This window comes from Elgaria multicarinata, chromosome 11 (genome assembly GCF_023053635.1).
Source record: "Elgaria multicarinata webbii isolate HBS135686 ecotype San Diego chromosome 11, rElgMul1.1.pri, whole genome shotgun sequence".
Lineage (NCBI taxonomy): Eukaryota > Metazoa > Chordata > Lepidosauria > Squamata > Anguidae > Elgaria > Elgaria multicarinata.
The window spans coordinates 43,094,002-43,119,852 of record NC_086181.1 but is presented as its reverse complement, the minus strand read 5'-3'; the positions used below and the strand labels follow the sequence as shown (position 1 = coordinate 43,119,852).

Genomic DNA, 25,851 nt, shown 5'->3' with positions numbered 1-25,851 from the left:
TATTCAATAATAATAATAATAATAATAATAATAATAATAATAATAATAATAATAATAATAATAATAATGATGATGATGCACGTTAATTGCACCATCATTATAATTATTGCTGAGAGAGATGGAGGCCAGGGATAAACGGGACGGGACGGGGGCTGTGTAGTTACTCCAGTTTACAGTGCAATCCACTGCATGTCTACTCAGAAGTAAACGCCTACTCCCGAGTATAGGATTGCAGTCAGGCTGTGAGACAGCCCATCTCTAGAGTCCCCCCCCCCCACTTCTTCTTTCTTCCCACTTCTGACCAGGAGGAGCCTGGTCTTTCTCCCCTCCTCTCGAGTAGGGGGGGGGAGTCTCCTTCCCTCCCCCCCTCCCCTCTTCATTTTGGCCTCCTTCCTCTCTGCAACCCTTTAATTGAAGCCAGACCCCGGCCGCCGACCACGTCTCCAGTTGGGGCGAGGGAGAAGGAGACGGGCGGAAGGAGGGAGCGGGAGAAGCCAGGGCCGGGATAGAGGGAGGGAGGGAAGGAGAGGGGAGAGGCGGGGAAAGTCCACAGCAGCAAGTTTTGCGGAACGGGGGTGGGGTGGGGGAGAGGCTGGCCGGGTGGAAGCGCCACACAGAGTCACACTCGGGGGCAGGCAAGATGTGCCCGTGGCCCGCCGCCGCCCTCCTCCGGCTGCTGCCCCTCGCCGTGGCGCTGAGCGCCCTCCTGCACCCCGGCTTCTCCACCTCCCTGTTCAGCCCCGAGGTGAGTGGCCAGCAGCCCCGCGGGGCGCGCGGGTGATGCCAGCAGCCATTTCCACGCCTGGGCTTGCCAGGTTCCCTTCGCCGCCCAGTGGCTCGCTTTCCCCACGGCGTTCCCAGCAGCCCGCGGACCTGCCGCTCCTTTCCTGCCCTTGCATCCCTCCCTGGGCCCTCCGCTTCCCCCACGCCTTTGCTTTGGCCCTCCGCTCCCCCCTGTCCCTCCCTCCATCCCACCCCATTCTACTCTTATCCCAGGAGACCTTTTTGCTTTGAACCCTTCTTTCTCCTCCCATTCTCTTGCATTCATTCCTTTTCTGTAGTCTTTTCCATTCTCTACTTTTCTCTTTCCCTCATTTGCATCCTGCACTCCTCCACCAGCCTGGGTTTCTCAACCCCGATTTTCTGTGCCCATTTTTTTTTTTTTTGGTCTCACCCTTTCTTTGGTTTTCTAGTCTCCACTTGCCTGCTGCGCTCCGTTCCCTGCGTCTCATCTCTTCCTTTGCTCTTTTACCTTTATAATCTGCTCCCAGCCCTCTCTGCCACACTCTTTTGCTTCAAAGCTTGGCATGTAATCCTACACATATTTACCTGGGAGTAAGCCAGCCCCATTGAACTCAGTGGGACTTACTCCTGAGTAGAGATGTATAGGATTGTACTGTTAATGTATGATCCATCTCATGAGGGTTTTTTTTTTGCCCCCTGTCTGCTTCTAAACATGACCATTTCACTCCCTTACTCCTTCCATTTGCCCACCCCAAACTTTTTCCTCATTCCTTGATCACCACATCGCTTCCTTCTTTTAACACACATTTCTTTGTATGTATTTTGTCTTCTACAACACTTACACTAGTTATTCTTCTTACACTAGAAACTCTTATATTTTGGACATTCACCAGTCTTTGTTAAGTGTGGCCTCCCTGCCTCTCCCCCTCCCCCAAATCACTCCAGATTTGTCTTTTCATTTTTCTTAAGTCACGAGAGTCCGGCACGTTCTAAATATTCTTCTCTGCTTCTCCCTTCTGCCAAACTCTGCATCACCTTTGCTCCTATATTCCTTTATTCACATTCCTTCTCCATCTGGTCTATCCATCTACTCCTCCCTTGCTTTTTCTTTTACTATCCTTTGTTTCTTCCCCACCTCCTTTTCTTGGATGTGTTCTGCAGCTGGATGGAGAAGCTGGTGTTCTCTATGCCAAGGCATTTTCTGTTCCATTCGTTCCTTTGCCAACCTTCCCTATTCCCTCACTAGCCTCCACTTATGCGCTTCAATATTCATCCCTCTGATTCTAACGCTTTCTTTCTTGATTTTCGCCGTATCACCTTATTTTTAAAAAAGTCTTCTGCTTTTCTCCTAAGAGTGAACATGATGTCTAGAGGTTTCATCTCTAGCCAAATCTTCCCACGGTCATTGATACACTTTCCTCTTAAAGCCTTTATCCTCTTTGACTGCTGCTTCTTTGCTCTGCACAACTTCAACTGCCCCAACATGGATGAGAATCCTATTCCCTTATTTCTCATTTGCTTCTTTTAGTTCATTTTTTAAAATTTGTTTGAATGTATGTATTGGATTTATACCCTATCCAAACATCCTCAAAGCAGTCCCTTCCTTCCTTTCTGTTATTTTAACTAGATTTCTCTTTCTTTCTGTTTATAATTCATGTACTGGTAGGTCACACCCATTCCTTGATCCTGGACCCTTCAAATTCTCAGCATGTAGATCCTTTCCCTCTTTGAGTGGGATCCTTTCCTTTGTTCTAAACCTTCCCCACCTTCTTTCCTCTGTCTACATGTTTACTTTTCTGCCATTCATATTGGTCCTATAGTTACAGCTATTATGTTTATCTATCCATCCACCCATCCATCCATGGAAGGAAGTCTGCTGCTTTTGGTGTACACTCAGTGTAACAAAAGAAGGGCAATTAAGCCTCTCACATGTCACTTCCAACTTGGGGTGCAATCCTGTGAACGGTTAGACAGAAAAAAAAGTCCCATAACTCCAAGCATGGCTGGCTGGGGAATACTAGGACTTTTTTCTGTCTAACGTGGGTAGGATTGTACCCTTAAAAGTGTTTTGGTCCCAGCCTAACATCCAACCACATCTACTCTGTTTCCCCTACCATCTTCCCTCTGTTCTGATCCCAGTTACGCAATCATTCCTTGAAGGACAAAAACAAACAATTCCGACTTTTTTCTTGGCTCTGAGCAACGGGGTGTCATTATTACAGTTTCTCTTTCTCTCTCTTCTCTCCCTCCCTCCCCTTCCCTGGCGCTTTTCTTGCCCTGTCCAAGAATTTCACCTTTTGCTACTGTGGAAACTTTTGCAGAAGGGAAGGAGTGTTAAGGGCTGGAACGAGGCTGGGATATTTTATTTAGGGGGAAAATCTGAATCGATACCAAAACGTCCCAGAGGAACAAAGAAGTCTGTTGCATGGTGGGTGGTTTGGAAGAAAGAGCCCTCAATGGTCGAGGGATCATCCAGGGCAAGGAGGAGGAAGAGGTGATGGTGGTGGACGTTGCTGGAGAGGCAAAAGAACAAAATTGGAGGGCTGTCGTTTGCCTTCTGTGGAAGAAAGAATGGATGTGGGTTAAGAATAGAGGGAGATGGTGTATGGCAGGAAAAAGGAACTTTTCATGTGGGTGTTCCCAGTTAATTCTACAATTGGAAAAAAGAGAGAGAGAGAGAGAGAAGGCAAGTGAAGGAAACGACCCCAGCGTAGAAAAGCGGAGCAAAGAACAGTTGAGGGAAATGGTGGCACCCTCTTCTGAAAGGGGGTTGGCGGCTCTGACCTTAGCCAACCGAGGTCCGAAAAGAATGACTGAATGAGCGGGGTTTAAATGAATGCCAGGAATGAGGATGTGGGGAAGAGACAAAAGAGGGCCTTGTCTTAACGGCTTCACCCTCATGGAAGCCCGTTCGGACAAGGCGAAGTCCCAGAGATGGTTGAGAATTCACTCTAGGAAGGCTTTGGCCTGGGATGAAACGAGAGGAGGGCAAGACGGTGACCATACCCGAGCCGCGTGGGCGGCGGGTTGTTTGTGTCTCTTTCTCTTCCAAGGGATATTTTTGGGACCTCATGGATGAGGCACGGTGACTTTTTTTAGGGATTGCTCTATCTAAGCAAGAGAAGGGACCCGGCAGGGTGGAAACAGCGCGAGAGTGGAAAAAAAGCGGGGGCATAGGGACCTTTTTTTATACCCAACGTTGGCGAAATGGCAGGAGCAGAGCAAGGAAGAAGGAGGAAAAAGAAATACGAAGGGAAGAAAATAATTGGTAGTGCCTGAGGCTATTGAAATTACTCAGCCTCCTTGACATTACCACCTGGCCTGTTCTAAACTGCTTCCCCCGCTTTTGCTCTAAGGGTGTTTTTCTTTTTTAAAGCACAGTCTTTACGTACAGAGTCTGAAATATTTATTTTTCAGTTGCATTCCTGCCAACTTTTGGAAATAAAGGTCTAGGCTCCTCCCCTTGCCTTTAAAGTCCCCACCCCCTGTGTCCATTTACTTGACCCATTTTCAAAAGTAAGGCCGAAGAGATTAGGGAAGATTTAGGCACAGATTCTAAGTACAGTTACTAGTGAGTAACCCCATCAAATACTGTGGGTTTTACTTCTGAGTAAACATGTGTATAGGATTGTGCTGCAAGGAGAGTTAAGGGCTCTTCTGCTTATGTTGTGAGGATATTTTTTTGTGGTGTATAGCTTTAACAGGGAACAGGTTGGCCTTTTTCTCTAACAAGTGATTGTTTTGGTTTATTAAACTCTACCTTAACTCGTGCTTCCTTCAATATCTCAAAAAGTATATTGAAGTTGTGGTAATGTTACGCTTGTGAGATTGCTTAGGACCTCCGACTGGCTCCTGCTAGAACAGCCTTCCCCATCCTGGTGTTCTCCTGATGTATTGGACTGCAACTCCCATCATTCCCAGGCAGCATAGCCATTGGCCATGTTGGCTGGGGATGATGGGAGCTGCAGTCCCAACTTATTTGGAGGGCACCATCTTGGGCAAAGCTGTGCTAGAAAGAGATTACTGGCTTATGAGGTCCTGGTTGTGCAGTTCTGAGTTTGTGGAAGAGAAAGCGTTGTATTTGTCTGCAAATCTCTTGATCACAAGAGGTTAATGCTACTCCCTTTCTAGCTCTTTTCGCTCCCCTTTAATCCATTGCTCCTTGTTTCCTGAGTTTCTGCCTCTGAGCAACACATCTCCTTTGAATCACCTGATGTTACGTAAGGAGAGAGCTTAAGATATATATCACGAATGTCAATCCTGAACCGCAACTCCTTGCAGCCCTCTCCTCCTCCTCCGCTCTTTTCATGCTACTTAATTCGGGCAGCCCCCTTTCCGCCTTCCCTAACTTTGCAGAACTCAGGATCTGAACTTGGGTGCCTTAGATCTTGGAAGAACCTTACCCAATCTCGAACTCCCTCCCCCTGCTTTGCCCTGGGTCACCCAGGCCGGAAATGGTTGCAGACGGAGTGAGTCACTGTAAGGATCAAGAGGAGGGGGAAATTGGAGACAGCCACCGAGAGGCCTGGCAGGAGCTGACGCACAACAGATAGATAATAGAGGGTTCCATTGGAAGGAGCAGTTATGAGAATTAGTGAGATAAATGGACGGATGGGTAGATAGATGCTGGCCTGGAGCATGCTGGGAGTTGTAGGCCTCCCCCCCCCGTCAAAACATGCATAGGATTGCACCCTTTCCCTGTGCCCTCCATATGTTTGGGAGTACCAGTCCCATGAGCCACAGCCAGCATCTATCTACCCATTCTGATGGGGGTTGTTCAAAACATCTGAGGGGCATCAGGTTGAGAAGGCTGGATTAATGTATGGGAAGACAGGATGAGTTTAGTGTATGGGGATGACTGGGTAATGTTTGGGGATGATTGGGAAGCTTGGAGTGGGAGTCGGATTAGGGGAAGACACTGTTTTGAGGCCAGGGCTTGCTTACAAGGCCAATGATCCTGCAGCTTACTTCTCACTGGGGTGGTAAAGCCATGTCATACCACTTCAGACTGCAGACGGAGCCTCATGTGACTGAATGTCTCCCTGTACCAAAAACATAAATAAAAACCCTCCCTGAAGATGATAAGGATATAATGGAGAAGACAGTTTCTGCTCTTCCCCCTGACATGCTAATGTTCCTTTGATTTGAAGGATTTTTTTCTTTCTAAAATGGAGGGCAATTCAATTGCATGCCCCTTCACCTACAGACTGAAGGGGTACAGACATAAGTTTACCCCCTCAGTAAGAACAATGGCTATGTGTGGGAGTGAGGGGAAAAATCTCTCTGTGTAGTGCGGCATAGTGGTTAGAGTTTGGACTAGAACTGGGTTCTAGTCTTCATTCTGCCATGAAGCTCACTGGGTAACTTTGGGCCAGTCACTGACTCTCAGCCTAACCTACCTCACAGGGTTGTTTTGTCGGGATAAAACAGAGAGGAGGAGGGGGATCATATACACGGCATTGGGGTCCTCACATGAAACGCGATATGTGAATGTAACAAATAAATAAAATATAAATAATCTGGTGTGGTTTTCTCGGAGGCTGAGGCCACCATTATCTTTTTTACTTTTGCGGTTCGTCCTGGTGTCTCTTTCCACGTTTCTCATACTCTGGTTCTGACTCTCCCACCAGGCCTGGCTTCAGCAATATGGCTACCTCCCCCCCGGAGACCTCCGTACACACACTCAGCGTTCCCCCCAGTCACTCTCGGCTGCCATTGCGGCAATGCAGCGGTTCTACGGGCTTCAGGTGACGGGCTCAGCTGACTCCGAGACTCTGAAGTGAGTAACCTCCTGTTGCTGACTCGATTCCTTTCAGTCTTTCAAATTCTCCTTTTTCCAAATCGACTGACAATTCGTGGCTGTTTTCACCACCATCAACAACACCCTCCCCCAAAGAAAAGGTGCTTGAGAATTTTCTGGGGATCCTCCCCACAACACCCTGCGAAGGAGACACTTCTCTGTTTCTTTTGAAGTGATGAAATTTTTACTGCTGTTATTTGTTGCACACCGTGGAAACAAGAGAGGTGGCATTGACCCGTTTGACAGTGCTGCAATTGTATGAGGAGGTGCCCCAACTTGGGCTGGGTCGCTAAATAACATAAAGACAGATACTGGCAATGGCAAACGGTGTCAGAGAGAACTATTTTCTTAACTGCTGGAGTCAAGCATCAACTGGGCAAAAGTCATATATGTATTTCTCACAGTTTTGACACCTTTTATGGCTGCCATCTGTGGCCTTAGCCACAGGAAGGACAACCATTTTGTTGGCTGTGAGGAATTGTGGGTTGGAATGGGCACTACTGGTCATGGTTGCGAGGCAGCCAAAGTTTGGTAGGAGAACTGAGGGAGAGTAGAACCGTGCAGCCTGTTTCGTTTGGGACTTTTTAGTTGGCACGGGCCGGCCTTGATAAAGCTTCATTGGACAGAAAAAGTTTTCTGAATGCAAGAGGTATCACACAAATGACAAATGCAAGCCCTCAGGGCAAGGCAGGACAGGGACCAGGAACTGGGAAGAGACTTGAGAAGACCAAAGACCTACAGGCAACTTGTCTTGTTAATGCCACTGAAAATTCCTCAAGGGTTCTCGAAACATGGTTGGCGAGAACAAGGTATTACGAAACCTCTGAAAAGGCCATGATGTAACCAGGAGAAAGAAGGAGCTTCTGGTTGTGGCTTGGTGGAAGGCCACCTGCTTCCAATTCCAAGGGTTGGCAAGCGGACAGCGTGGCTGAGCTGCATCCCGTCCCAGGGGTGGCCCTGGTATTGCATACAGAGCAAGCAGTGTCTGGTGTAGTTATGGCTGACCGGCGGAACGTTACACCACACGAGATTGGCAAGGGTGCAAAGAAAGGAGGACTCCAGAAGCTGCAAAACTGCAGCTTTACCTCAGGCTCAGTCAGCGAGGGTTGGAGCAGAGAAAATTACAGCATATCACCATGATATTTGATGTAGGGCTAGCTGGTTGGAAGGAAATCAGTACCCCTCACCTGTCCAAAGCTGACAGACCACTGCGTGAAGGCCAGGGCTTCCAGACCAGGTCCTTGGCAGTCTTGTTAATCAAACAGAACAAGAAACAACCCTTTTATGAAGACAAATTTGTTTATTTATTTATTTATTTATTTATTGCATTTTTATACCGCCCGATAGTCAAAGCCCTCTGGGTGGTTTGCTAAAATTAAAACCGCAAAAACCATTCAAAATATAAAACTACCAGTATAAAAGCATAATATAAAATACAATATAAAAACACAACCAGGATAAAATCAATCAGCAATGCAGAAATTAATACAGATTTAAAATACGAGTTTAAAACAGCCAAGTTAAAATTAAGTTACTAGACTGTTAAAATGCTGAGAAAATAAAAAGGTCTTCACTTGGCGTCTAAAGGAGTATAGTGAAGGTGCCAGGCAAACCTCTTTAGGGAGCTCATTCCACAGCCAGGGTGCCACAGCAGAGAAGGCCAAATTCCTGATGCAAACTTTTGAGTCACACCAGTCTCTTCCTTAGGCTTAGATGTTCAGGACAACCAATCCATCAATAAAGCACATACCCAAAATCCATCTAACGCCAGCCCTCTCCTTAAGGACTTGGAACTGCCCCCTAAAATCCATATCACTCTTTTAGAAACCCAGTAACCACCTCACCTCATTGATCAAAATTCATTACTCAGAATATCTACCTCCTGTGTGATTATGAATGTGTGTTTAGAGATTCTGATGTCACTATTTGTTTGCCCGTTTATTTACCTGTTGCCTCATCTATGTAGATGTCGCTTTACAAAGAGTTAAAAGATGGGTCCCTGCCCCATGGAGTTTACAGTCCAGAACCAGAGAAAAGGAAGACAATGGAGGAAGGGGTGGGAAATGGAGGCAGCAGTCAACAGGGGAAGAATATTTGGGGGACTGTAGTGACATGTCCTTAAGATTAGTGACACAATAGTGTGGAGACCAGGAGTTTGTGCCAAAAGCATCACAAGGAAAACTTCTTCATGTTATGTAGAGCAAGTAAAAATTGTGTCTGTGGAGTATAGGAGACACGGGACACAGAAGGACAGACAATGGCTAGTTATAGGAAGCAGCAAGGAGAGACAGTGTACAAAATAGTAAATATTTTTGCCTATGCCATAGCCAGCCCACAGCCTCTTGGTTCCTGAGGCAGAAATCCCAAATGATACCTCTTCGCATGGATTAGCATTGGGCCCAATCCATCCTAAAAGTTCCCTTGCAACCTATTGACAAGTTGAAACCTAAGTCAATCCAAAGAAGCCTAAAAATTGACTACCCAAGGCAGCTACTTCAGTATGCCTTAGGGTGAGGTCACCTTTGGCTCAGGTTGCTCATCATAGGATGCCGTGTGGCACAAACTAAGAGTAGAGGCAGGGCCTGCAGTCAGAAGGTTTGGTTCCATTTTGTCCTCTCAGAAGAACCTTCCAAGTCTCAGCAGTGTGGGGGTTTCTAGTGGCGAGTCAATTGGCTTTTTCATCCATAGTTTCAAGAGAGATAGACCCTCAAGAGCTATTCTACCAGAGGCTTCAGTAAACTTTGGCCAGACTCCTAGGCAGGCTGAGAACTTGAGAAGTCTTGTAAACCACTATTGACCAGATTATGGTGTGCAGGGGCGCTGGTTTAACATTTGACGAACGCAGGTATATCTGGGCAGATGGACGAGCAGAGACTTGTGTGGGCTTGGAACTTCTCCCTTAAGGAGAAGGGAACTTCTCCCTAACATTAAACACCCTTTCCTTCTTCCAGGGCTATGAAGAGGCCCCGCTGTGGCGTCCCAGATAAATTTGGATCAGAAATCAAGGCCAACGTACGGCGCAGGCGCTACGCCATCCAGGGGCTGAAATGGTCACACTACGACCTTAGTTTTTGGTGAGATTTGGAAGAGGGGCTCCTCTGGGCAGGGAGCTGAGGGAGGGGAGGGGCTCATCCACAGCCCCGGAGAGAGAATTATCTTTGGGTCCTGGGAAGGGGAGGCGGTATTGAAATCAACGAGATGGAGTGGAGGAGTGCTGACCTGCCATCAGAAGAAAATGGAAATTATTACTTTTTTAAAAAAGCACATTTTATTAGCATCCTCCAGATGATGAAATTCAGGTATGTTTTGTTGCTGTTGTTTTAAAGTTTGGGGAGAATTTAGAGAAACAAAAATATTTATTTGTTTATTTATTACATTTATATACTGCTCCATAGCCGAAGCTCTCTGGGCGGTAAATATAAGTTTCAGGCAATTTTGTGGGCTCTAGGGTATTGCTAGTGGAAGGGGCTGATAACTATATGGAATGTGTACCCCTTTTCTCTCTAGCTCTGCCTTACATTTCTTGTTCTTCACTCTCGTTTAATCATAGAATCATAGAATAGCAGAGTTGGAAGGGGCTTACAAGGCCATCGAGTCCAACCCCCTGCTCAATGTAGGAATCCACCCTACAGCATCCCTGACAGATGGTTGTCCAGCTGCCTCTTGAAGGCCTCTAGTGTGGGAGAACCCACAACCTCCCTAGGCAATTGGTTCCATTGTCATGCTACTCTAACAGTCAGGAAGTTTTTCCTGATGTCCAGCCGGAATCTGGCTTCCTGTAACTTGAGCCCATTATTCCATGTCCTGCACTCTGGGATGATCAAGAAGAGATCCTGGCCCTCCTCTGTATGACAACCTTTTAAGTATTTGAAGAGTGCTATCATGTCTCCCCTCAGCCTTTTCTTTTCCAAGCTAAACATGCCCAGTTCTTTCAGTCTCTCTCTTCATAGGGCTTTTCTTCCAGACCCCTGATCATCCTGGTTGCCCTCCTCTGAACCCCCTCCAGCTTGTCTGCGTCCTTTTTGAAGTGTGGTGCCCAGAACTGGATGCAATACTCTAGATGAGGCCTAACCAGGGCCGAATAGAGAGGAACCAGTACCTCACGCGATTTGGAAGCTATACTTCTATTAATGCATCCCCAAAATAGCATTTGCCTTTCTTGCAGCCATATCGCACTGTTGGCTCATATTCAGCTTGCGATCTACAACAATTCCAAGATCCTTCTCGTTTGTAGTATCGCTGAGCCAAGTATCCCCCATCTTGTAACTGTGCCTTTGGTTTCTATTTCCTAGATGTAGAACTTGGCATTCATCCCTATTAAACTTCATTCTGTTGTTTTCAGCCCAGCACTCCAGCCTATCAAGATCACTTTGAAGTTTGTTTCTGTCTTCCAGGGTATTAGCTATCCCACCCATGTACACCTCCAAACATTTCTCTAGACAATGCTGAGGACTAGTTCTTTGACAGACAAAGCAATCTGAGACACCAATAGAATTTGTACCACAAGCCCCAGATTCTCAGGTTTCTGGGGAGATTTCTTGCATCTTCCATCCTATCTTTCAGTGTTTTTCAAAGTGGCTGCTGAGAGAAAGGGAAGGCGTCATGAAAGCCCTTGGGTGCCTTCCCTTTCGGTAATGTCCCCATAAGGGAAAAGCAGTTAAATGGGGCTCGTGGCTGAAGAAGATGGAAGAGTTTGGGAGGTAATTTTAGGGGGACTAATGGAATACTGATGGTGAGGGGCAGTAAGCAAGGTCTAGATCAGCCTTCCTCAACCTGGGGCGCTCCAGATGTGTTGGACTGCATCTCCCAGAATGCCCCAGCCAGCTGGCTGGGGCATTCTGGGAGTTGTAGTCCAACACATCTGGAGCGCCCCAGGTTGAGGAAGGCTGGTCTAGATTATACAGCAGGAGGGCTAGGGATTATGAGGCTCCACCCCAGATTTTAACTATTCTTTCCAGAATACTGTGCACAGTTCAGGTCAGCACACCTAAAAAAAAGAGAGAAGATATTGTAGAGCTGGAAAAAGTGCAGAAAAGGGCATTCTCTTCCCCTCCTTATTGTTTTACTATGATTTTATTAGATTGTAAGCCTATGCGGCAGGGCCTTGCTATTTACTGTTTTACTCTGTACAGCACCATGTACATTGATGGTGCTATATAAATAAATAAATAAATAAATAAATAATAATAATAATAATAATAATAACTAAAAGGATCAAGGGTCTGGAGCGTCTCCCCTATGAGGGAAGTTTACAACAGGTGGGATTGTTTAACTTGGATAAAAGGAGGCTTAAAGGAGACATGATAGAGGGGTACAAAACTATGCATAATGTGAAGAATGTGGATAGGGAGACATTTTCCTCCCTCTTTCAAAATACTAGAACCCGGGGTCATCCCATGAAGCTGATGGGTGGGAGATTCAGGACAGATAAAAGGAAGTACTACTTGACACAGCGCATAGTTAAGCTTTGGCATTCACTTCCACAAGATGTAGTGATGACCAGCAGTTTGGATGGCTTTAAAAAGGGGTTGGGTAAATTCCTGGAAGCGAAGGCTACCAATGGCTACTAGTCCTGATGGCTATGTGCTACCTCCAGTATCAGAGGCAGTAAGCATGTGTGCACTAATTGCTGGGGAACATGGGTGGGAGGATGCTGTTGCACCATGTCCTGCTTTGTTGATCCCTGGTCGACAGCTGGTCAACCACTTTGTGAACAGAGTGCTGGACTAGAAGGACCCTTGGCCTGATCCAGCATGGCTCCTCTTATGTTCAATTCAATTCCTTTTATTACAGTCAACAGACCAATAAAACATATAAAATACATAGTAAATATTTAAAATACATGAAATTAAAACAGAGTATGATTACATGAGCCTCCTTAAAATTCTGTGCTAGAAGCAAAGGAAAGTCCTGCCACCATAACAGATCTAGTAAGGATTGCATGATTAAGAAATTTAGCAACTTGTTCGGTGGTACGCTTATCTTGACCCTGTAGAAGGACCGACATAAGGGTCACGGACGATCGTCCAGGTAATCGTTGCGTGAACGATTATGTGCCACTCCTCTTATGTGCCACTGCAGCATCCAGAACTATACGCCCAAAGTGGGCGAGCACGCCACCTTCAGCGCGATCCGGCGTGCCTTCAGTGTGTGGCAGTCGGTGACGCCGCTGCGCTTCCGCGAGGTGCCCTACTCAGCCGTGCGGGAGGGCCGTGAGCCGCAGGCCGACATCATGATCTTCTTCGCTGAGGGTTTCCACGGCGACAGCACCCCCTTTGACGGTGAAGGAGGCTTCCTGGCCCACGCCTATTTCCCTGGGCCCCACATTGGCGGAGACACTCACTTCGATGCTGCTGAGCCCTGGACGTCCCGCAACGATGACCTTAATGGTGAGGGCAGGCGGAGGGTGTTGTGTGGGGACAGAGGGAAGATGCGTAGAGGGAGGCAGGAGGGTGCGTGTAAAGGGTGGAAGACGTGACTGATGGAGCCGTCCGTGTTAGTGACTCACTAAGACTAACATTAGAGAATGAGGAGAAGAAGCAGAAGGAGCTGGTGGGTAATCCCCACCTCTTCAGCTCACCAGCTTGAGATCAACCAAAACCACTCTTTCCAGTTCCCAAAATTTCTTTACGTTGTGACGCAGCTATTTCTAGAATAGGAAGAAGGACTTCCTTGGGAGAAAAAGCCCCGTATTTACTTCCTTATTCTCTTCTCCTCTGTGGGATTAGAACTGGCGTCCTCAAAGGAGACATGGCTCCAATTTCCATTCTCTGATGCCTTCTTGCACCAAGTAGTGTTGGCTCCGTCTTGAGGGAAAGTGTCCCCCCTTCAAGCCTTCCACACTCCTTGAACCTGTTGAGCATCCTCCAGCTTGAGGGGAACTGGAACACAGCCTGATGGATGGGTGGTTGGCTCTTCTAGTTAACTAATATCGAAGGACGCTGACATGTCCTCCCTTTCCACCTTGCAGGGAACGACATTTTCCTGGTAGCCGTGCATGAGCTGGGTCATGCGCTGGGGTTGGAGCATTCTAACGACCCATCCGCTATCATGGCACCTTTCTACCAATGGATGGATACAGAGAACTTTGAGCTGCCCGAAGATGACCGCCGTGGCATACAGCAGCTGTATGGTATGACCCTCTTAACCCCACTGTCACCTTTGGCCCCTTGAACTGATTCCCTTTCTACTCCGACAACCCTGAACTGTGTGACGCGTAACAACCAAACCTGCTCTCGGTTGATTAGAGTGTGCCTCAAGAGGATGGCAGCCATGTTTTCCTGGCCTATTTCAGCCACTCGTGAGAGTTTCTCTATTTGGTTTCACTCAGAACTGTTTTTCCTACTCACTGGAGTGCCCAATTAGGGTAAGGATACATTTCCTGTGGCAGGGCGTGATGGAGGCAGCCATCCCTTAGCACCTGATAATCAGCAGTAGAGCGCACTTGGACATGGGGTGTCCCTTTTAAGCTGCTAGGGCTAATAATTCCCAAGCCATGGTCCTAAACCAGGGCAGGGTGTTAAACCCTTTTCCGCTTGAGTGCCGAATTCCATTTCAGAGCAGCTTCCAGGGATCTGGTTTCCAGTGGTGAAAAAGGGGTTGAGCCAAAAATTTGATTTGATTTGATTTGATTAGATTTATTACATTTAGATACCGCCCCATAGCGAAAGCTCTCTGGGCGGTTTACAAAAGTTAAAAACAGTGAACATTAAAAAGTATACAAAATTTAACACCATCAAAAACATAAACAGTATAAAAACAACGGTATTCATTTTAAAAACAACTGTTCTGAGGTCCGTTAAAAAACAAACTTAGCGTTGTTAAATGCTGTTAAATGCCTGGGGAAAGAGAAAAGTCTTGACCTGGCGCCAAAAAGATAACAATGTTGGCGCCAGGCGAGCCTCATGGGGGAGATCATTCCATAATTGGGGGGCCACCACTGAAAAGCCCTCTGCCACATTTGAGCTTAAAGCTCGTGCTGCCAGCAACTAAATTATTATTATTATTATTATTATTATTATTATTATTATTATTTGCATTTTTATTCCGCCCAATAGCCGAAGCTCCCTGGACGGTTCACAAAAACTAAAACCATTCAAAGTATAAAATAAACAGTATATAAACATGATATAAAATACACATAAAAACTGATTAAAAACATACCATACTTGATTAAAACATCCTTAAAACATCCTAAAAACATTCTAAAATTTCACTGGAGCCTTTTAGAATGGCAAAAAACTGGGGAATCTCCAAATGGAGCAAGGGGAAGGGGTGTGGCCTGACATCCTGCACCCCTGTCCTGAAAAGGAAAGGAAAGGAACCTCTCGTGCAAGCACTTGAGTCATTACTGACTCCTAGAGGGACGCCTGCTTTCGCTGACGTTTTCTTGGCAGACTTTGTAGAGGGGTGGTTCGCCATTGCCTTCCCCAGTCGCAGTTACCTTTCCCCCAGCTAGCTGGGTACTCATTTTACCGACCTCAGAAGGATGGAAGGCTGAGTCGACCTGAGCCGGCTGCCTGAGAACCAGCTTCTGCTGGGATCGAACTCAGGCCATGGGGAGAGTTTCGGCTGCAGTAACTGCCACTTACCACTCTGTGCCACACAAGGCCCTGTCCCGAACTCTGAACTTATTTATTTATTTATTTATTACATTTATATACCGCCCCACAACCAAAGCTCTCTGGGCGGTTTACAACAGTTAAAAACGGTAAACATTAAAAAGTATATAACAATTTAAAAACCATCAAAAACATAAAAACAGTATAAAAGCAACAGTATCCATTTGGATCATGTCGGACCACCGGTTTCTTTCTCCCCCGCATCCCACATCTGCAAGTCCACCCTGTCCCCCAAAGGGATTGAGATGAACCCCTTCCATCCTTGTCTTCAGGGACTGAAACTGGCCACCCCAGTAAACCTCCGCCGATCCCCCGCACCACTGTGAAGCCCCGTGTCCCCGATCGGCCACCGAAGAACCCGACCTATGGCCCCAACATCTGTGACGGAAGATTTGACACCATCGCTGTGCTGAGGGGCGAGATGTTTGTCTTCAAGGTGAGGCTGGCGGTGGGGCTGAGTGGGGAGTGGTGTCATCAGGGCTTTTAGCTGTGGGGAGGGCAAAGCTGAGAAGAAGAGGAAAGAGTTGGCTAGCAGAAATCAGTCCCGCTTCAGAGCCATCTCTGTCTTTTCTGTAATAATATTTCTGTAATAATATAATATAATAGTTATTATTATTAACAACAGCAACAACAACATTAGTAATAATACTATTACTTAGGCTGTGTATTTGCTGCTTAAAACACATCTATTTAACATTCTCCAACGAGGTCCCCCAAATTCTGCAACTGGAAAATGTGGATTCCACAACTTGTATAAACTATGAACATTTGGCAAATCTGCTTGTTTTGCATAATTCATTATACTTCTGTTGGAGACATAGAGCAGTTCAAAACTACTGAAGCCGGTTCACTTGATTATTTGTTTATTTATTTACAATATTTATATCCCGCTCCCCATTCAAAATTAAAACAGAATAAGAACACATTAAAATTGATCTTTTAAAAAAGCAAAATGCAAAGTGAATCATGGCTGGTCATCAAGGGAAGGCTTCCTGGAACAACAACATTTTCAGGAGGCGCCGAAAGGAATGCAAAGTTGGTGCCTGGCTGACCTCCAGAGGCAGGGAATTCCATAGGAGGGGGGCCACCACATTGAAGGCTCTTCCCCTTGGTGGACTCCAGTCGGAGAATAGGTCAATGTGGAACCACCAGGATTACCAGAAATCCTGTGTAGAACTTCATCTGGCTTATGAGATCTCTGTACATATCACAGCTTGCCTATTTGTCCTTGAGGACGAGAAACTTAAATATTGTCAGAAGGTAGAAATCTGCGCCCAATATCAAATTCCATGCTTTGGCGGCTTGACTGTGGAATTGCAGCATACACATATTCTGTTACCACATCACCCATGTTTTGGAAGTTATACTTCTATTAATGCAGCCCAAAATCATTTGCCTTTCTTGCAGCCATATCGCACTGTTGGCTCATATTCAGCTTGCAAACTACAACAATTCCAAGATCTTTCTCGTTTGTAGTGTTGCTGAGCCAAGTATCCCCCATCTTGTAACTGTGCATTTGGTTTCTATTTCCTAAATGTAGAACTTGGCATTTATCCCTATTAAATTTCATTCTGTTGTTTTCAGCCCAGCACTCCAGCCTATCAAGATCACTTTGAAGTTTGTTTCTTCAAAGTGTCTTGGGACAAGGTAATCTTGTCCCAAGACTTGTGCATCGCTTAGAAATTTCTTTAATGTAAACGATTTATAAATCTCGTTACATAAAGAAATGAATAAATAAACAAACAATGCAAGTGAGGAAACTGCCAAATGATCAGCGGTTGGGGAAAAGGAGGGTGGGAGCCCTTGGGGAAATCCAAACGGTCTGTTTGGGATCCCAGGATGGCTGGATTTGGCTCACTGGCTTGAGGCTCAACACCCCTGTTACATATGAAAGACTCCTCTAAAAAGAATAAATGGGGAAAATGGAATTCTGCAGCTTATTTTGTGTTATTTTTTTCTGCAATTAAAAAAAATGGACATCATTTAACACTTTTGCACGCCTTCCAAAAATGTGTCTCTTTCCAGGACAAATGGTTTTGGCGGGTCCGGAATAACCGTGTGATGGATGGATACCCTCTCCCCATTGGCCAGTTCTGGGTTGGTCTCCCTGCGACGATCAACACAGCCTATGAGAGGAAAGATGGCAAATTCGTCTTCTTTAAAGGTTAGTGGATTATTATTATTTTAGGCTCTTTAGCCTCGGATGGCAACCACGTCTTACCAGGTCAGGTTGCCTGAATTATTTTGAGTGCTAATGTACTATTTAGCTACATTTATTATAACGCCCGCCCACCCCCAATATTCTTTTGATTAGCGCAGTCTGAGCAAATGCCGTTGATGCATGATCATTTAAACTCTGACTCATCAGTTAGAGCAGATAATCTGTCAGCTTGGCCCCAAGCGAAATTTACAGTGAGGCACGGCTGGATCTGTGGCTTGGCTTTAGCTTTACCACAACAGCCTAAGTTAGAGCAACGTCAGGTGCTTGGCTGTTCGCTGGTGTCGCTCAGATCTTCGTTTCTGTTGCTCTGTTTCTGTTATTCATCCAGGTTTACAAAAGTTTAAACAGTTGATGTACACAAGGAGTATAAACTAGAGCTGAAGCCCTGCACCATCTTGCTCTTCTGCGGCTTGTCCTATTTCTCTTTGTGGGACAGAGGCAGACAGTAGGAAGGGAAATGGGATACAGCTGCTTTTCTATTGGCTTCAGAGTTGCCTGCATCAACTTTCCACAACATGGTGGCTTCCGGATGTTTTGGACTCCCATCAGCCCCAGCTGGCATGACCAGTGGTCGGGGATTTTGGGAGTTGTGGTCCAAAACATCTGGAGGGCACCATGTTGGTAGTGTCAAGGATAAAAATCCACTTTGGTTGTAAGGCAACTCTGTTTTATCGAGTGTAATACAGCTGCATGGAGAGAGTTCTACAGACAAAGAACTTGAAAAGTGGGTATATTTATACACAGTAGCATCTTAACCAATCAGCAGTTAGCAAAGTTCTAAAGCAAAACAAAGACAGATCAAAGAAAACTTCTTCATTATACCTTATCAACAGGTGGCCCATAACTCTCCTGGCAATGTCAGATTGACCTGGATGGTCAGTCCTCCTTATCAAGCTAGCTTATTTGTCTTATACTATATCAAGAGGTCTTGAAATTCCAATTTGGCATTTCCTTCCAATTATGCAGTTTCAGTATTGCAGCACGTTCAGGCACATACATCTTTCCAATCCCATCATGCAGTTCACTTGCAAGAACCAAACTACATACAAAGGCCTACATAGAGAGCAGGTATATCGAGGCTTGCTTTCTCAGTAGGTCTGATCTACTCCCACCCAGTAGCATTGCCAACACCATGATGAATGGCGTTCCTAGTAGCCACCGCTGGTTCTTAACTCATGGCAGAGTTTGACGTGAAGTGAGATGGGGTATAGATTGCTCCTCCATCTCTAGAGAGTGCTAGGCCCGTTTTGGGCGGCCAGTGCATCTTGGGAAATCGGGTGCCCTTTCTTCTCGCAGGGGACAAGCATTGGGTCTTCAATGAAGCCACTTTGGATCCTGGGTACCCCAAACACATTAAGGAACTGGGCAGAGGGCTTCCCACCGACAAGATCGACGCAGCTCTTTTCTGGATGCCGAGCGGGAAAACCTATTTCTTCCGGGGAAATAAGTAAGTTACTGATAAGCCGTTCTCTTTTGCTGTTGAACCTCTTTCAGCCTGAGGTCTGAATTCAATTTTGGGGGAAATCTTGGGGGGGGGGGCACATTCTAAGGGTGGGCAAAAAGGCAAAAACCGGGGGGCAAAATATAAAAGAATACCTACATATCTTAGCGTAGAACTCTTATGGCAGGAAACGAAGCCTTAGGAGAAGAGGTATTTCACCCATTTGGAATGGGAGAAAAGTCTGGAAAAATACCAAATGAGGGAAAGTGGGGAAAAGCGGTATGGCCCAGAGAAGGAAGTGGGGCTTTTCAGGGAAACTTAGAGAGCCAGTTTTCTGGCCCATGGACCTGAGTTTCAACAGGGGTAGGGGATATGTGCTATTACTATGGCGTCTCAGTGGGATGTGGATGTGGGGAAGCTGATAGTACATTAATTGGATTGTGAGACTATTTTGCGGAGAGGAGCAGGTGATGTGATCATTTTTGATTCCAGTGTATATACTTGTTGACACGGCTTTTGCGATACGTCCTGATCCTCCAAGCTAGGGCAGGTTGTACATGTGAGTAAAGAGACAATGACCTGATTCACACGATCGCGGTACGGTTAACACGCCATGTGTGCTGGTTGGATTTCTCTAATTACCCCCACTGGTGTGGTTTGTTAACCATGTTGCCGTCGTGCAAACCGGCCCAGTGCTTCTGCTGGTTGTGTATGGTGAAAGAAAGCAAAGGGCACTGAAGTGAGCCCTTTCCCCGATCAACCGGAAGTCTTTCTCCTCCTTCTTTCTGGGTTGTGAGATCACCAGGCGTCATTTGCAAATTTCTGAGCTTTTCCTCACATCCTTAAGGGCTAGAAGCTTGACTCTGATTTTAAAAGAAAAACCATCCAAGATTTGTTTATTTATTTATTTATTTATTTATTACACTTATATACCGCTCCCATAGCCAGGGCTCTCTGGGCGGTTTACAGAAATTCTAAAATTGAGGTAAAAACAAGTATACAAAATTTAAAACTCTAAAACACAGAACATACACACATAAAGCATTAAAAACCGATTAAAAACTAAACATGTGGGTAATTAGGATGTGCCGCCATATGCCCGGGCAAAGAGGAAAGTCTTAACCTGGCGCCGGAAAGATAGCAGCGTTGGTGCCAGGCGAGCCTCATCAGGGAGATCATTCCACAGTCTGGGGGCCACCACCGAAAAGGCCCTGTCCCTCATTGCCAGGATTGCGAGGATATTGAACTCTGCACCCTATCTCAAAATCCCTGCCTTTTTGTGTGTGATGTGATCATGTGATAAATAGGATTCTGGTAAAAACGGAAGCATTTCTGACACCTTATTAGATCTGGAGGTCTGACTGTTTTCAGCTACAGTCCCTGCATGTTTGCTGTGAGTTACTAGGCCTACAATCCTAAGGATACTTCCCTGAAAATAAGTCCCACCTAAGTCAGCGGGGACCTTTTTCTTAGGCCCTGTTCAGACAACACACTGAATCATGATGGTTAAGCGCTTCGAGGGGCATTGCTGCGAAAGGGAGCCAGTTACCCTCTCGTGTTTTTCTTTTTCTCTCCTCTGTAATTTAACACAGTGTTCTGTTTTTATTACTCAGATACTACCGCTTCAATGAGGCGACCCGATCCGTCGAGGCCGACTACCCCAAGAACATCGATGTTTGGGAAGGGATCCCTGAATCACCCCGGGGGGCATTTATGGGCAGCGATGAGGGTAAGGAGGGGAGATGTGGGAGGGAGAGGCAGCAATGGGGAGGGAGGGAGGGGGTTAAAAGAGCCCCCTTTTTAGCACAAAGTTAGAAGGAGTGAAGCTCAGTGGTGGTCGGTCTATCTATCTATCTATCTATCTATCTATCTATCTATCAATCAAACAACCCTGTGTGGTAGGTTAGGGAAAGAGAGAGAGAGAGAGAGAGACTGACTTATTGGCCCAAGGTCACCCAGGAGCTTCATGGCTGAGTGAGGATATGAACCTCAGGTCGCTCTGCTTCTAGTCTGATACTGGCGGTCTCCACTGTGGCAATGAGGACAATTCCTCTCCCCTCAAGACATCGACACTGTGTAGTCTGGCCTCACGCACAGGAATCCCCCAGGGAATGCAATGTGTCTCGGTTTGCAGAACAAATGGAGACTGATTGCACATTATGGACAAGTTCCGCCTCCACATAAACTGCAAACCACCCTAAAGATGGGCACGTTGCTTGCTGCTAATAATCCTTTGAGCGGCCACAAGACATTAGTGGTGAGCTACTGTTGACTGTCATTGTTGAGTAAGTGCATGTTCACAAAATGATTCAGTGAGACAACTGGTAACAACTAAACTGAGTTTTGATTATATGAATCTTTCTTCTTATTTTGTGTGTGTGGAGGAAAGAGGAACTTAGTTTGGATGTTCCTAGCTTGCATCAGAAAGTTGTATTGCTTAAGTAAGTTCTGGAATGCCCTTAAAAGGTTGCTAATTTTTTCTGCTGAGAAACCAAAGGCTACTCTTACAAATTTATAACGTGAAATGAAAACAAGGAGGGAAAGGTCTGATACAATATACATTGCATTCAATATGATCATGTCTCTAACTTGAGCCTCATTGATGTCAATGGGTATACCTGTCAGTTTGTCTGGAGCCAACCCAATGAAAATGCCCAGTGTGAAATATATTCCCACTCTGCAAAGGCTCCATACGAAATCACATTTTGAATGTATAATTTACACATGGAATTGAGTCTTAGAGCTTGTCTAGGAAGAAATGCTGGCTACCGTCGCTTCTCCGTCGTCGCTCAGTTACTTCCTGTTTGAAAACAGGAAGTAAACAAGGAGCACGAGGCCCATTCAGTCCGGCGTTGTAATCACGCTACTTCTCCCACACACAGCAGGAGAGAGTAGCAACCAGACTTTTTCTGGTTTTTCTTGCGGCGCAAGGAAGGCCAGAAGGGGTGGAAGGCGCACGAGAGGCAGACGATGTCCATGTGAGGGACCTGAGCAAACTCCGTGAGTGCCCTGTAACGAGTGGGACCTCTTAATGTCAAAATTCAAACAGAGGGCCTGAAATGTAACTATGGGTCCCAAATTCTCTGTTTGGACTGGAATTGGGGGTCAGAAAATGAAATCTGGATACCAAAGTTTAAGGTAGGACTCATCATTTGAATTCCAAATCCGCACATGAAATGAAAATGCAGCATACAAGATTCTCAACTTGGAATTGAAAATCGATTCTGAAAGCGGTCCCGTGACAAATCCCGCGCTCCCAAGCTTTGAAAATGAACTTCAGAATTCCCACGCGAGCTTCTTTGGACAGAAACGGCTCGCGCCTCTCGAATTCTGTTTTTCCCAGCTGTAGTGGCTAAAGTGTTGGACTGGGAGTCGGGAGATTCTGGGTTCTAGTCCCCATTCGGCCATGTAAACCCACTGGGTGACTTTGGGCCAGTCACAGACTCTCAGCCCAACCTACCTCACAGGGTTGTTGTGAGGATAAAATGGAGAGGAGGATTATGTATGCCACCTTGGGTTCCTTGGAGGAAAAAAGACGTGATAGAAATGCAAAAAATAAAATGATTCTCTCTCATTTTCTTCCTTGTCTGCCCCACTTCCCCCCCCCCCCAGTGTTCACCTACTTTTACAAGGGGGACCGTTACTGGAAGTTCAATAACGAAAAGCTGAAGGTGGAGCCGGGATACCCCAAGTCGGTGCTCCGGGACTGGATGGGATGCAGCTCAGATGACCGACGCGAGGGGGAAGAAGTGATCATCATCGAGGTGGACAATGCACCCGAAGGGGAGGTGAACGCAGCCGCCGTGGTGCTGCCCGTCCTGCTCCTCATCACCGTCTTCGCACTGGGAATTGCCATCCTCATCTTCAAACGCTACGGCACCCCCAAGCGGTTGCTATACTGCCAGCGCTCCCTGCTGGACAAGGTGTGACAGGGCGAGCGTCTCACCTGGGCGTGGGGACGGAGGGTACTCCTGTCTCCCACTGTCTGCCACCGCCTCTCCTCCTATGCGCCTTTCTTGAACCCCTTTCCCCAGGTTTGCGCTTTTCATTCTTACCACATTTCGTCCTCCTTTACCTTCCTGCCCTCCGGCCCCTGCTGGCTTCCTTCTGACGCTTGCCATCCTCCCTCCGGGCTGCCGCCTGAAGCCTCCCGTCTCCTCCGTCTCCCTTTCTTTCACCTCCCTCTGCTCCCCTTCATCTTTTCCTTCTGCATCTGGTTCTGCTCCCACCTCCCCTCTTCGCCTCTCTCCCTCGTCTCTTCGCACCCCGCCCCTGCGCACGGTTCCCGTGCCGTGCGTGTGCTGAGCACGCTCACTCACATCACTTGAGGAGGCGAAAAGAAAGAGGACCTCTCTCCATGCCGGTTTTGGTGCCGCCAGGTCCCCTGTTGCATTCCTTCCTGCAGCGGGACATCCCTTGACCTCGCCTCGCAGGACAAGGAGACCTCACTTTGACCCGTCAGTTTGCAAAGCAGGTGTGTGGGCGTGTCGGGCGTTGGTGGTGGTAAGCCACAAATACAAATGCCCGGTAAGGTTCCCCCCCATCAGACCCTGGTGGGATCAAGGTTAAATGATCATGACAACCCTTTGTCTGAAATATCGGTCACAAAGATCTCCTCCCTCACGCCTCAATATTCTTTTTTTGCTTTCTCCCTCTCCCTATTACCTTGTTCCTTCCAAGGGTGAACGGGAATTCATGCTGGCACAAGGATGGATGTTCTTCAATGGTTTATAGAAGAATGAGGGTCGGGTCTTTATACTCAAAAGGGTGTGTCCAAGAAAAAACGACGGGAAGGGATTTTGGATGAAAAAGGGGCAACTCCAGCGTTCTAGGGGTGTTGGGTTGTGGGTACCGTAGCCAGGAAGCTATTACAGCATTCCAAAGGGAACTATATCATTCCATTGGGCGTGGCTTGAAAAGGAGGGAGGAGCCACGGCTGACCAATTGAAGCGCTTCTGTAGATGACCCCCAAAGGGGAAGAGTCAGGGAAGGCAGTTGGTGGAACACAAGGGGTGGGATGTGAAATGTGGGGTGTGTGGCATGCCTCTTGGGGGTGGGGTGGCATTATAAAGGGACCGCCCTGGTCTTCGGGGGTGGGATAGGTGGAATGGGACGGTGCTACCTTGCACACCACAGACAACGGGGCACGTGTGAGAATATGAGAGAAGGGAGGAAGGTTGTGGTGGCCCTGGAGGAAGAGGCAATTGTGGGACAGTGAATTCACTGTGGGACAGTGAATTCGCTCCGGGTTTCAGTCAGAACTCTGACTGAAACCCGGAGCGGATTCACTGTCCCACTCACATCAGAACCAACAGCCACCCCTGGTAGCTGTAGGATAGCCTTCCCCAGCTGCCTTCCAGATGTGTAGGCTGACACATCTGGAGGGCATCTGATTGGAGATGGCTGCTGTAGAACATGGAATGGGATGAAGGTTCAAATTTTGGCAGCACGGTTTGCAAAAGTGTTTACTGCGACATCTGATTATACTTGCGTAAAGTTTACAATTGTCACTTTCAATCCATTCTGGATCCTGCAAAAAAAGAGAAGAAAAGAAAAAAAGCCTAAACGAAACAGCGATTTGCGAAAAGCGGGGGGTGGGGGGGAGTGGAAGAAAATGAACATTGCACCAGAGTACTGCCTCAAACTGTCTTATCCTCCTTTCTTAGGGATTTTTTTTTTTAAAAAAAATTGTTTTGTTGAATATGTAATTTTAATTATTCTATAGAAATGCCTTTTTTAAAATGAAAAGTTAAAAATAGTGCATTAACAGGGTGGGGAAAATAGAACGCGGGTGGGAAGAGATACCCAAAATCCTGCTGGTCGGGAATGGGATGTCTAAACCCTCTCTTGTTCAGACCATTTTTAACTTTCGGGGAGGGCTTTAGGTCATTTTTTTTTTAAATGGTCTCCAAACGGAATTAAACTGTGTTTAACGATACATTTGTGTTTGCGGGTGGGTTTTAATATTGTTTATTGTTCCACTTTATTATTATTATTATTGTTATTATTATTTTGCTATTAATAATAAACATCCATTCTTTGGGAGGGAAATATGCATATTGCTAGGGCCCTGTAGGCTGTTAAATTCTGTTATTCTTTTTAACGTTTAGCAATAAAAAAAAAGCCATTTCCAGGTGGAAATGGACTCAAAATGCTGGGAGTTTTAAAAGATTTATTTTTTGTCCCCACACAAGTTGTTCAGAACTATTTTGTTATTAAAAAGAAGCACCAAAGTATTAAAAAAAATTAATAAATGCTGGAATTTCCCCCCTTTTTTAGTAGTATTTTGTATTAAATTGTGATTTGTTTTTCTTTTGGGGAAAGAATAAATAAATACGCTGAAGAATTGGGATACATTTCTGGAGTATTGGCTCCCTGTTTGGAAGTAGAAATTGCTGGTATAGAAATTCACCATATGCGCTTGGTCCATTAAAAGTGCAACCCTATGCCTGTCTACTCAGAAGTACACCCCACTGAGTTCAATCAGGTTTACTCCCAGGTAGATGTGTATATAGGACTGCAGCCTAAGGATTTAGAGATGCTTTGTCAACCTGGTGCCCTCTAGATGTGAGGCACTAAAACACCCAGCATCCCCTAGCCAGCTTCTAAGAATGAGGCAATACGTCATTTCTTATTAAGAATTTTTTGCACACTCATGCTACTTGGGGAATGTTGGGAGTTGTAGGATTTTTTCCCCTGCCTAAACATGCATGGGGTTGCGTTCTTAGTCAGGTTCGTGGTAGAGTCCACTCGGGAGCCTGTACCATGTCGGAATGACACGTACGAACATAGGAAGCCATTTTATACCGAATCAAACCCTGAGTCCATCTAACCTAGTTTTGTCAGCACTGACTGGCAGCCATGGCTTTCCAGGATTAAAAGCAAGACTATTTCTTCACCCTCTCTGGAGATGCCGGCGTTGAAACTGGGACCTTCTGCACGCCAAGGGGGAACCCCTTGCTTGAAACTGTCTGCATGTGCATTTTGAGGTGGTACGAGCGTGTGAAGGGACTGTACCACATCA

General features: G+C 46.3%; 1 protein-coding gene across 1 annotated transcript; it reads left to right on the top strand.

Annotated features, from left to right (window-relative positions):
• Window positions 1-640: 640 nt before the first annotated feature.
• Window positions 641-25,100, top strand: MMP14 (matrix metallopeptidase 14). Its single transcript, XM_063136477.1, has 10 exons — window positions 641-745; window positions 6,375-6,523; window positions 9,496-9,618; window positions 12,626-12,933; window positions 13,515-13,676; window positions 15,438-15,601; window positions 17,191-17,329; window positions 18,683-18,833; window positions 20,441-20,556; window positions 22,440-25,100. Exons 1-10 carry the CDS (start codon window positions 641-643, stop codon window positions 22,754-22,756), a joined length of 1,734 nt encoding a protein of 577 aa, XP_062992547.1. The 3' UTR covers window positions 22,757-25,100.
• The last annotated feature ends 751 nt before the right edge of the window (window positions 25,101-25,851 follow it).

Coding starts and splice junctions, on each gene's coding strand:
- MMP14 (XM_063136477.1), top strand. CDS start 641: ATGTGCCCGTGGCCCGCCGCCGCCCTCCTCCGGCTGCTGCCCCTCGCC. Junction 9,619..12,625: donor CACTACGACCTTAGTTTTTG/GTGAGATTTGGA, acceptor GTGCCACTGCAG/CATCCAGAACTATACGCCCA. Junction 15,602..17,190: donor GCGAGATGTTTGTCTTCAAG/GTGAGGCTGGCG, acceptor GTCTCTTTCCAG/GACAAATGGTTTTGGCGGGT.